General features: G+C 46.7%; 1 protein-coding gene across 1 annotated transcript in view; it reads left to right on the top strand.

Annotated features, from left to right (window-relative positions):
* Positions 1-12,968, top strand: part of LOC143983036 (multidrug and toxin extrusion protein 2-like) — a 447,238-nt gene that overhangs the window by 117,689 nt on the left and 316,581 nt on the right. The window contains exon 5 of the mRNA XM_077482263.1: positions 12,083-12,125. Within this exon, the coding sequence (XP_077338389.1) occupies positions 12,083-12,125 (43 nt within the window). The remainder of the gene's footprint in view (positions 1-12,082; positions 12,126-12,968) is intronic.

Genomic DNA, 12,968 nt, shown 5'->3' with positions numbered 1-12,968 from the left:
GCCGCGTACACACGGTCAAACTTTTCCATGGGCAAGCCCTCCGTGGGAATTTTGACCCTATGTACGCGCCATTAGGAGCAAAATCGATACTCTGCCCCTGCTGCCCCAATGCTTCGGCATATATGCTCTTTTTCTTTTTTTTTTAACTGTACTGGAGAAATCACCTCCTACAGCGTTGGAGTCACGGCTTTATGTATAGTGGGAGCAAACGCTGTTGCTGTCAAGATAAATAAATCCATGCTGCAGCTGAATGGCGCACCTGAAAACAAAAAAATGGTTAACAATAAAACACAGTAAACAGTAAAGTATAAAAAAATACATACCTGAAAAGCAAGCATGATAAAACATAATAAAATATTGCAGAATAGAATACAGTAAAAAAGAGCAACAATAGAGAGAGGAGAGAGAGAACAATAAAAATGACAACTATTTTTGTTTTTTTATAATTTATTTACACTTTTTTTCGGAACTGTAACAACTAATGGTTTGGGTCTCTCAAAATGCGATGGCATCTTGGGAGACCCTGTGTAAGTGTGTCCTAGCCCGTGAAATGCTGTACCCTACGCTAAAACTTCACTAGTGTGTGGTAGTGTTCAAAACATTCACCAATGCAAAGACCAGGATTGCCAGGACAGCGTGGACAACAACAACGGGTGTCACGCCTATGTCCGCGCTTGGTACAGACACGACATCTTCTTTGGGGGGTTCGTTGGGTAGGGTTACTCTCCAGGACATACGGAAAATGCCTCTCATGCAGCCGGCTTATTGCATTTGGTTGGGAATGGTGAGGTGCAGAACCGACTGGATACAGAAGGTCTGTGACAATCTCTTTCTGGAATATAAGAAAGGATAAAGTCCCACCTGAAGCTCTGTATAGCACATGAGCGTTCAGCAAAGCCAATTGAAATAAGTAAGCAGACACTTTTTGGTACCAGCATCTGGCCTTATGGGCAACTAGATACGGCGCCAACAACTGGTCATTGAGGTCCACCCCTCCCATATTTTGGTTATATTCGTGGACACAGAGGGGTTTCTCCACAGCATCAGTCGCCGTAGGAATTTGGACCATCGTGTCTGCATGAATGGAGGTAAGAACGAAAACATTCTTGTTATCCCTCCACTTCATAGTGAGCAAGTTATTACACCGCAAGTAGGCTCTCTCCCCCAGCCTAAGACGGGAATCTACAAGCCCCTGGGGAAAGCCCCGGCGATTAGGCCGCACAGTGCCACATGCTCCAATCTGATGATCAAACAAATGACTAAACAGTGGCACGCTCATGTAATAATTGTCCACGTACAAGTGGTACCCTTTTTCGAATAAGGGTGACACCAAGTTCCACACTATCTTGCCAGCACTCCCTATGTAATCTGGGCAGTTCTCTGGCTCTACGTAACTATCTTTTCCCTCATAAACCGTAAAGCTCCATGTATAGCCTGTTGCCCTGTCACAGAACTTATAGAGCTTGACCCTGTATCTGGAACGCTTGTTGGGAATGTACTGTTTGAATGGCATTCCTCCAGAAAATTTAATCAGGTAGTCATCAACGCAGACAACTTCATGGGGAATAAACAAGGCTGCAAAACGTTGGTTGAAGTGGTTTATGAGGGGCCGAATTTTGTAGAGCCGATCGTGCATGAGTGCATTTTTTTAACGGACACGCTTAGCCCCAAGGGCCTTAACATAGAATTAGATGTAAACTGCTATATTAGTAATCACTAGAAGAAAACAGAGTAGGCCCCCCCATGGACTTCTAAATAGGATGAGACCCATTCGTCCAGTGACCTTTACCGACATTGGAACAATGGAGTAACAGAAGTTGTCACTCGTGCTGACAATACTTCCGAGATATGTATTTACCTCGGACTAATGCCAGTGCGAATGTACCTTTAATCAAACTCTCTGCCCTTATTTGTTGGATTGCACTTAATAAAGGATGGATGGGGAGATGAATATATTAAAACCATTAGAAGATAATATATATAATAACATGAATAGGTTAGAAAATTTTGTCATTATTAGAATGCCTTCGGTGCAGTAGAACCTGCGCCCCTGTAATCTCAACCTCTTTGACTATCTATTTTTATTATGAACTATATGTTTAGGAATGGTCAATATAAGAATGTTCTTTCGGTTTTCAATATGAGTTTATAAAATGTATTTTTAATGTAATCATGAAACAATGTATATGTAATGAACATAATAGTCATTAGAATCCTGGCACAGCTTTCCCGCTGAGCTATTATGGCAAACAATGCGGGAGAGGTAGGCTGGATACTAACAGACTTGGCTGGATAAATGTATCCTTCCGGGGACACCTAATCCGGAAATCGGAGGAGGGAATGTAAATACCGGAAGTACTCACTTTGCAGACAGCCGTCTAGCTTAGTAGGAGGGATGAGTCGCTTCATTGAGCAAATGACGCGCCTACCCTGTAAGGAGAACAGTATAAATGACTACTGCGTACATCGCGTGACCACGCCCTCTGAAGACGTAATCATGAAACGCGTCAGGGCGTGGTCACGCGAGTAGTGAGGGTGAACAGCAACGGACGAGGACCCGGGTCTCTACACACAGGCTGCGACGGATGAGGGAACCAGCCTGGTAGTGAGAAGCTTGTCCAGTATAGCTGACATCCATGTTATACATGCTTTTAACTGTTACATTTTAAGTAAGCGCATTTGTAAGGAGGGAAGACGGGTATTACTGATAAAGGATACTAAGCTATATTAGACCCCTTACATTTTTTACATGTCAACACACAATGAGTGCAACCTAAACGGAGGACACAGGAACAGACAGCGGGATCCTAAGCAGCAGAGATAGGCTCAAAAGCTAATAGCTTCTGGTAAGCGGCCATTTGAGTGGACACACACAGAGGTGAAAAAATGGTGAAGGTGTAGGATCCCTCTCATGTATACCCACACACATGGGAAGACTTCCTCTATGATAAGTGCTGCAACTGTGCAGAAAGGTGGAAAGGACTCCGTCACTTTGTGGTGTTTGGACTGATTATCACTGGACTGTGTATTGTCTATATACATTTTCTTTTATTTTGTTTGCAAGTGTTTTAAGTATTTTTATTGGATATTAATGACTATTAAGAAAAGCATAGTTTATTTAATCTAACTGCATGGTTGGAACAGGAGACTGGGAGTTCCACCATTAAGCAGTAGAAGCGCTGTTAGTGCTTGTCTTGGTGTTATCAGGTCAATCACACTGTTTTATATGATTTGGATCTTATTTTAATAATAGCTGCTGAATTATCTAGTATTTGTCCCAGGTGGGAATTTTAATCACATACATGAGCGCTGGGGACAGATGCATGCACACTAATTGTTGAGTGGATACTCCTGTTGAATACCCATAATATAGGGGTACCCGACGCTACATAAAAACCTGACGGGGAACCTAAATAACTAACTGGCTAACCAGCATCACCAGTAACACTTATACGGTGATCACTGGTGAAAGGGTTAACTCTAGGGGCAATCAGGGGTTAAAACCTTTATTAGGTTGTATATGGGAGTACCCAACACTATAAAAACCTGGCCGTGAACCTAAAAAATAACCAGCTACCTAGCGGCACCAGTGACACTAATGCAGGCAAACGGGGGGGGAAAGGGTTACCTGGGAGCAATCAAGGGGTTAAACCTTTATTAGGGGAGGGGGTAGGGGGCTACCCTGGACCTAAAGGGGCCTAACATTAACTGCCCTGACACTTTTTACAGTCACAACTGACACTAAATGCAGTGATCAGTAAATAAATGATCATTGCAATCAGTGACACTGTGACTGGGGGGGGGGGGGCAGGTGGTGGTCGGGGGGTGACTGGGGTGAAAAGTGTGCCTATGTGTACCTACGTGTCAGTGGACTGTTGGTGCACTTACTATGATGTCTTCCCTCCTTGCATTCCGGTCAAAAAGACCGCTACAAGGAGAGTGACATCACTTCCTCCTGCCTGTGTTTACACTACACAGGCAGGGGAAGCTTCTCATTCCCAGGAGCGATCGTGAGGGGATGGCCAGAAACCAACAGCCGTCCCCTCATCCCGGATCGCTCCCGAAGTGAAACGGACTGCTGCAGCCAGCAGAAGAGGGTCCGATCGGATCCCCCACCCGCTGGAAGGCAGGCACGTATGGGTATGTGCTTGTGCCTGTCCGTGCCATTGTGCCGACGTATAATTACATGTGGCGGTCCTTAACAGGTTAAAAACACATGCCCATGAGCTCAGCCATATCCCAGTCATCCACACGTGTCAATCACCTCAAGTTATTAAGTTTGACTTAATATGTAATGCTTACATGTGTTGGGCGAGGTGAGTTCCGGCAAACCTTGGTAGCACAAGTCGGTATCCGTATTGTGCTTAACCATGGACCTCCAGACTCCCTATATGCCTATAAAGCTGCTGAATTTAGTCTTTACAGTGTTGAAAAAAAAGCATTAGTCATCACAGACAAATAAATGCAATTCTGGCTGGAAAGTATCCCTGCTAGTTAGTGAACAAGGCAGGTTTGATCTCTGAGTATAGCACTGTCAATCATAGAGATAATAGAATTATGAAATGCAGCACACTGATGTAAGCATGCGACTTCAGTCAAGGAGAAACAATAGATCCACAATAAGCCTGTTAGTCATTCAGCACCATGTTTCCATGAAACATTAAAGATATCACCTCATATAAGTTGGATAGGAAAATAGTCAGCTGAGTCAAAAAAGATGTTCAGGCTGTGATCGCTTGCTGGATATACAAGTTGAAGAGACTCACTGTTTGGACGATATTAGATTGGTCCTCAATTGCAGCAACAAGGTGGTTAATCCAGAGTCCTTTGCAGGTGTCCACAGGTGTGCAGGATGCGAATCTCTGTATTCCTAGTCCTGGTGACATGCACAGGATGTTATCCACTCAAAACCAGCATGGGGCCACCTGGCCATTTACTTCCAGTTTGCGGAGATAAGATGAGGGCTAAAGAGTGATGAAAAGCCCAGGTTGGCTATCAGCAGAGGGCATGTGTAGGGGCAGAGGTTGCTTGGAAACATGAGGCCCTCGTGGCTGCTTTTTCTCATGGTCTCTCAGATACCATCAAGGATGAGATAGCAGCCCGAGATATACCTACTGAGCTGGAGAAGTTGATCACGTTTGCCATCCTCATGACTCAGAGAAAGACTTCCTTTTAAGGAGCGCTTGTGGAAGCCTCCTGTACATTTGTCTCTAAAATTTGCAGTCCCACCCTTGCCTCCCTCACTTCCTGGTAGCGAGTCGGTCTGTGAAGATGAACCCATGCACTTGGGTTTCACGCGTCGCTCTGCAGATGAGAGAACCCTTAAGAGGAGGGAAAAAAATTGTGCCTTTATTGTGGCCAGGCAGGTCACTTTCTGAAGTCTTGTCCTACCCGTGGAAGGAACGCCTGAACCTTGAGGTCCTATGACGAAGAGACCTTAGGTGGCATTGTTTCATTCCCAGTTATTCAGAAGGATAAGCCCCTGGTTTCAGTTACCCTTTCTTGAGCTGAGTTGTTCGGCGAGATACAGGCTCTAATCGACTCTGGGGCTGCAGGCCTGTTCATTGATGCTGCCTTTGTATCAAAGCATTTGATTCCGCTGCAGCTGCGTGACACTCCACTTGCCATTGAGGCTCGCTACAGCCTGCCCATGTCACTCATGAGACTGTTTCATTGTCCATGGCCATAGGGGCTCTTCACCGTGAGATAATCAAATTCCAAGTTATTTTCTCACCTAAGTTTCCACTGGTTATCGGTTATCCTTGGTTACAGAGGCACAACCCCTCTTGATTTTTCTCTGTGCTGAGGTTTTCTCTTGGTCGCCACAATGCAGTAAGACATGATTCAAGAAGGTAGCCAAGGTCCTGTGCACCTCTAAACTCTCCTCTCTGCTGGAGGAGTACTGCGATTTTAGAGAGGTCTTTGACAAAGGTCAAGCCGGTAGTTTGCTTCCACACTTAGTCGTATGATTGCGCAATTGAACTTCAACCTGGTGCCATACCCCCTCGTGGCCGGGTTTACCCCTTGTCAGTGTTGGTGGATAGGGCCATGGAGGAATATGTTGCAGACACACTTTCCTGTGGTTTCTGGCTACGGTTCACACCAGTCTCACTTCTCCTTTGGGTGACAAAATTCTTGCTGCTCAGGTCCATGTTCCTTCTGAGAAACCTTGTGACCGCTGCTTTGTCCCAGAGAGTCTCCATACTGCCGTGCTCCAGACTTACCATTCTCCCAAGGCTACTGGTAACCCTGGAAAGAATCACTACCCTTGGGCTACCGAAGGTGATTGTCTTGGACAGGGGTAGTCAGTTTGTGTCCTGGTTCTGGCGAGCTTTTGTGCACAGTTGGGAATTTCGCTTGCTTTTTCCTCTGCGTGTCACCTGCAGTCTAATGGGGCCACAGAACGAGCCAATCAGTCCTTCGAGCAATTCCTACTATATTTCTGACCATCGTAACTGGTCAGACCTCTTGCCATGGGCGGAGTTTGTTCACAATAGTGCTTTGTGATTGTCCCCATTTATGGCGAGTTATGATTTCCAACCTTCCATGTTGCCTGACTCATTTGTTCTGCAGTATATTCTTGCGTTAGAGGAGCATCTCTGTGGTCTTTGTTCCACTTGGGCACAAGTCAAGGAGGCTTTGCTACATACTAATGATAGGTATAGACTCCATTCTGACCACAGACACCTGCCTGCCCCTTCCTACCAGGTCGGGCACAGGGTCTGGCTGTCATCTTGCAACCTCAGACTTTGTGTTCCCTCTCTGAAGTTCGCACCTCGGTTTATTGGTCCTTTCTGTATTCTTCACAGGATTAACTTGTAAGTGGCTTACACATTAGCCCTTCCTTCTAATATGCATATTTTGATTGTATTTCATGTCTCCTTATTAAAACCTTTGGTCTGCAACCGCTTTACCACCGAGGTGCCTTGGTCCTCACCCTGTAAAGGTTGAGAACCATGAGGAGTATGAAGTACAGTCCATTGTTGACTCCTGTAGGTTTCGTGGGTGCATACAGTACCTGGTGCATTGGAAAGGGTACGGTCCGGAGGAACGCTCTTGGGTCTCATCTTCGGACGTACATGCCTCTGTCCTCCTCCGTGATTTCCATAGACCTTTTCCCCTCAAGCCTGGTGGTCCTCCAAGAGGGAGGGGTCATTGAGGAGGGGGTACAGTCAGGGCTGGGCTCAGCCCTTTGTTCTCAAAGCTGGCCTGTTGATGATATCCTGCTTGTCAGTCCTGCCTACTTAAGCCGTCCAGTTCAGATGATCTCTGCCTTCGCCTTGGTCACATTTCTAGAGACGCTCTCCGGTGTTCCTGTTAAAGACTTATTTGGCTGATATTCCTTCTGAATCCAGATCCTGCTTGCTGTTCTGCTACGCTCATCTCTGGCTCCCTGACGTCTTGGCTTGTATGCAGGGCCCGACTGGCCTATCATGATACTGGGAAATTTCCCGGTAGGCCGCCTGCCCTGGGGCCACTTTGAGTTGCGGCTGCAGTGCTCCCCTCTCTCCTGTTCCTGTGATTCACAGAGCTGGCTGGGTCTGGATTCGGCGGAAGAGCTGTCCTGCCCCCCTAGATCGGCTCATGTGACAGTAGATAGAATCAGTGTTCCGCCTATCACACAAGCTGGTCTAGGGGTGCGGCACAATGTTACAGCTCCACCGAACACAGACCCAGCCAGCTCCATGATCCACAGGAGGAGATGCCTGCCTGTACAGCCCGCCCTGTGTGCCTAGATAGGAGGATCGGTGGGGGGCTGCATATAGAGGAAATACGCTTTCTATATTCCTCCATGCAGTCGCTGAATGCTTGTAGGAGGGACAGGAGAAGAATCAAGCATTCAGCGGCTGTATGGAATATAGAAAGCTCATTTCCTCTATATGCCCCCCCCCCCCCCCCCCGTCGATCCTCCTATCCAACTTTTTACTGCCCACCAGTTCTCCTTGTGCTCCCTGCCCCCCCCCAGTGCTCTCCTCCCCCCACCACACTCTCCAGCCCCCCCCACAGTTCTCTCTACCCCTGTTCTTTCTGCCCCCCCCCCGCTCTCCAGCTGTCAGCCTTCCACTTACCAGACCAGTGGGTCCGCTTGGGCAGAGGGTGGTCTCCCGTACGTGTCCGACTTACAACCCCTGGTAGAGTAGACAGGTGGCTGGGAGTGTGGAGTGGTATGAGAGCCTATGATGAGGGCCCAGGAGCTGGAAGCAGGAGAAACCCCGAAGCAGCAGGTGAGTAGGCTGGTACACAGGCAATTGGGGTGCGTAGCAGGGGCTGAGCAGGCGGGTCTGGGTACAGGCAGGATTCGGCAACAGGCGGGCAGCAACAATACAATAGGAACAGGCAGGAGCAAGGTCAGAACAGGTGGAGGTCTGGTGCAGGCGGAGTTCAGGGGTGTCCAAGAGCAAGCCGGGTCGTCAGGGGATCGGAGATACAGGAATGCAGATACAGGCAACGGAGCAGGGACTGGGGGAGCGGATGATCAGGCAGCACTTGAATGGAGTATGCGGCAGACCTAAATAGGCCGATTGGCGCCATTCACTGTGCACGTGCGCGCGTCAACGCGCATGCCCGAACGCCAGCACGCACACCAGTGCCACCAGGTGTGCACACAACAGCGCGCATCGGCGCTAACAGGAGCGCGCACAGGCGCACACCTGCGTGCACCAGCGCCCGCAGGGGTGCGCACCACAGCGCACACAGGAACACGCGCAACCAGCATGCACCGTCGCACATCGATGAACACCAGCATGGCCAGCACCGCGACCAACCAGGTAACTTCTGACACCAGCTCTCCCCATCCTTCTCTAGCCACCAGCCCAGTGCTTTCCACTCCCCCCAGTGCTCTCCACCCCTGTCCTTTCTCCCCCCAGGGCTCTCCTGCTCTCCCCATCACTCTCCAGCCCTCACCTCAGTGCTCTCTATCCCCCCCATTCTCCCCACCCCTGTTTTTTCTGCCCCCCTGGTACTCTCAAGCTACACCCATCGCTCTCCAGCCCCCCATTGCTCTCTGCACCCCCGTGTTCTCCACCCCTGTTCTTTTTGGCTCCCCCCAGCACTCTCCACTCCCCACCCCTGTACTCTCCACTCCCCCCCTGCATTTTGCCCCACCCATGTACTCTCTATCCCCGCCAGTGCTCTCCACCCCCCATAGTGCTCTCCAGTCCCCTGTGCTTGCCACCCTTGTTCTTTCTGGCCCTCACTGGTGCTCTCAAGCTCCCCCATTGCTCTCCACTCCCCCCTGCTCTTAGCCCCCCACCCCAGTGCTCTCAGCCTCCTGTGCTCTCTACCCCTGTTCTTTTTGGCACCCCCAGTGCTCTCACATTTCATCCCCAGTGCTCTCCGCTCCCCACCCCTGTGATCTCCACTCCCCCTGCTCTTTGCCCCCACCCATGTGCTCTCCAACCCTGCCAGTACTCTGCTCCCCCTTCTCTCCAGCTCTCACCCAGTGCTCTCCACTTCCCCAGGACTGGCTGACTAGGGGCGGAAAATGAGGATGGCTAAATCTGCATTTGATTGGCACATTGAGGCTGCATTGATTTGTCACAGTGAGGCTACAATGATGGGCACAGTGAGGCAGCATTCATGGGCAGAGTAAAGCTGCATTGGTGGGCACAGTGAGGCTGCACTGGTGGGAACAGTGGGGCTGCACTGGTGGGCACAGAGAGGCTGCACTGGTGGGCACAGAGAGGCTGCACTGGTGGGCACAGAGAGACCGCACTCATGGGCACAGTGAGGCCGCATTCATGGGCACAGTGAGGCCGCATTCATGGGCACAGTGAGGCCGCATTCATGGGCAGAGTGAGGCTGAATTAAGCTCTTGTATCATGTCTGCAGTCTCTGAGGGAGTCTGGAGGGGAGTCAAGAGTGAGAGCACCGCCGGGATGAGAGTCATGGGAGAGGTCAGATGTGTGTGGACTGTGTAGAGGAGACTATAGGATAAACTATAGGATAAACCCAGAGCCACCAAGCTGGAGTCGACTGACTGAGCCCTGCATGGTGCATCTGAGAGGAGGTCAGTGACAGCACCGCTAGGCCAGTCTGAAGGGGGTGGGGGTTAACGATGTAGAGGTAGTGAATATGATAATGTAAGGAGGCACTGATATAAAGGTTTCCCCCTTATATCAGTAACCAACCCCCCTTACCTTAGTGTATTCTTTCTGCGAAAGGTTGTCCCCCCCCCCCACGTTCTGAGTTCCTGGCGTCCCCCTTAATGATTGACCACTTATCACTTTTAACTGGAATTTGCATATATATTATATATGTATATAAAGCTCTATACGATTTCATATCTGTCTTATCTATATATAATACACTCATCAGATGTGCTTTAAAATGTATGGTTTTCCATTTCATGAACAAGAAAATAATGCTGTTATGCTGTTGCGCTGGTATAATAATGCTGAGGGGCTGGTATGAATTTTTTTTCCAGGGGTAGATTTTATTCCCAGTCCGGCCCTGCTCGTCTGACTATCCGTTCTGGTTCCTGAAATCTGGCTATGTTTTGACCACGTTTACTCTGTTTACCTTTTTTATTAAATAAGTGTGATTTAACTGTACTTCTCTCTGTCTGATTCATGTTTTTTGACAAAAAGTTAGAGCTCCAAAAAGAGGTGGTGATGTTTTTCAGCCTTCATGCAGGAGAGAAGTTTTATGGATATTTTATTTAAAAACTCGTATCCCACAGGGCTTAAACCATGACTGGGGTATCACGCATTTTTTTACGAATTATTTAGTTCTATTTTTTCCTGATTGCATTAAACTTTCCTCTTGCTGGATACTATATGCATTTTTTCATGTAGTCATACTTTTTTTTGGGTACATTTAACAGTTTGACATTTGTTTGCTAAAATGTGTGTGTGTATGAATATATATATGGATATTTAGAATTTTGTGTGTTTATGCGTTATGGATTTGAGATCCATTGATCCCAAGTTTATTGATTTAATGCTTTATTTGATTAATGAACTCTTCAGGGTTGATTTATGTATCCTGATTTTTTTATGATTTCTTTTGCTAATATAAGCTTAATGGTTTTATTGCTCTTCTTTACCACTCTTGTCTATCGCTCTTCTCTGTCTTTTGATGTTTTACTAAGAGGGGGTTAAGAGCACTAATTAATACAGGTGTAGGCTAAAATGATATTATATATGTATATATATATGTATATATATATATATATATATATATATATACACACACACACATACACATACACACACACACATGACATAAAAGGCGGTGCCGTTGACTATCTCTATGTTATGATTAAGCAATCTTCAGTGTCAAACACAGCAACTGTATGTCAAGTCCCTGTGCTGTGTGTCCCATCATGGAGGAATAAAAGACTTTTATTGAACAGTACTAGCCGTGTGCGGCCATATCTCAATTTCTCCCTGATTTTATGCGGTGGCGAGTCGGGGTCAGCGCATGTCAGTTATCCCCATGAGTATCTACACCTGAGAGCTATAGTTCTCTTTATTGGAAGGAAAGGCTTGCAGCAGAGTTCCTGTGAGAACAGTGCTGGAGATTAGGTGAGCATTGCAATGGCTGCATTTTTTTTTTATTTTTAAAGACGTAGGGCAAGTTATGTAAAGTAAAACCGTAAACTGGAAATCTGCTTTAAGGGAAATCAAAATGTATTTATTCTCTGTATTTATTCTCTGCAAGGGCAAAAAATTATTGTTTGTGCAAAATATCAATCATGGTGAATGCTGATAAACTTTTGGTATATGATCTCTTTCCTTGAGTTTTCTGGTCTTTTCAATGCTCCGTTTTACTCCCTCTTCTGTAACATGATCACTCTGCTTGCCACATTCTCTATAGCACAACTGTTGTCCATGTATCCGTTATTGATATCAGTAATAAAATTAAACCTGCAATGTTTCTGGGGAAGTACTTGTCAAACAAAGACTCAAAAGTGTATATGAAAGTACATCTCATTCTTTTTTTTTACGTATGCTGCACACTGAATACACTAAATAAGGTGAGGAAGAGTAATTACAATCATGTAGGTTGGTAAGATACATCTAAGATTAATAAATAAAGCCTCAATATGTTAATACAACACATATGCATTCTGTTTCAGGTTAACACAAAAATATGTGATGATCTTTATACCTGCTCTGCCGGTAAGTTTTTTTTTGTTACTGTACTACATCCTGCCTCCTGTGTCTGGGATCTATTTCTACATAATCACATTTACAAATGACATTTATTTTAAATTATTATTGCTGGTTTGTTTGTTTTTCAACTATTGTGTTACCAGTGGTAAGGTGGGCTGTCAAGAGGAGAATGCACTTTATTTAGGGATTGGGAATTCTATTAAAATGGTAGTGGTTCTACAAGAAGCATATTGTCAACCTATTATACAATAATAAAATGTATAATACTGTCTATACAGTAAACTTTTTCATAAGGACAGAAGCACAGGCAAAGTACATTGGTAAAATTATTTATATGCGTCTTTATCTACCTTCAACTAATTACAAAATATAGGCAGCCCTTGCCACCCCTCTGAAAAGCGATCCATGGTTGACAGGTGGTTGGGAGTTGATAATATTGCCTCCTCACCATGAGTTTTAAAGTGTTTCTGCACCTAAAAAAAAAAATTAAAAGCCAGCAGCTACTAATATTGCAGCTGCTGACTTTTAATAAATGGACACTTACCTGTCCCAGGGTCCAGCGATGTCGGCGGCAGATGACGAGCGATCGCTCTTCTCTCTGCTGCCCCCGCCGCCATCCTCTGTCAGGGAATCAGGAAGTGAAGCGTTGCGGCTTCACTGCCCAGTTCCCTACTGCGCATGTGCGAGTCGCGCTACATGTCTCTTCTGGTCCCGCTGTGTCCTGGGAACTGTGTGTTTCCCAGAATACAAGGGGGGGGGGGGGCATCTGCGAGGGTCTGCAGCGGTCTGCCCGGAAGTGGGTGCAGATACCTGGATTATCCAGGTAACTGCACCTCCTTCCCCCCTGAA

This window comes from Lithobates pipiens, unplaced genomic scaffold (assembly GCF_037356315.1).
Source record: "Lithobates pipiens isolate NorthernLeopardFrog02 unplaced genomic scaffold, aLitPip1_a1.2 Scaffold_16, whole genome shotgun sequence".
Classification (NCBI taxonomy): Eukaryota; Metazoa; Chordata; class Amphibia; order Anura; family Ranidae; genus Lithobates; species Lithobates pipiens.
The sequence above is the reverse complement of the archived record's forward strand: the minus strand, read 5'-3'. Positions and strand labels throughout refer to the sequence as shown.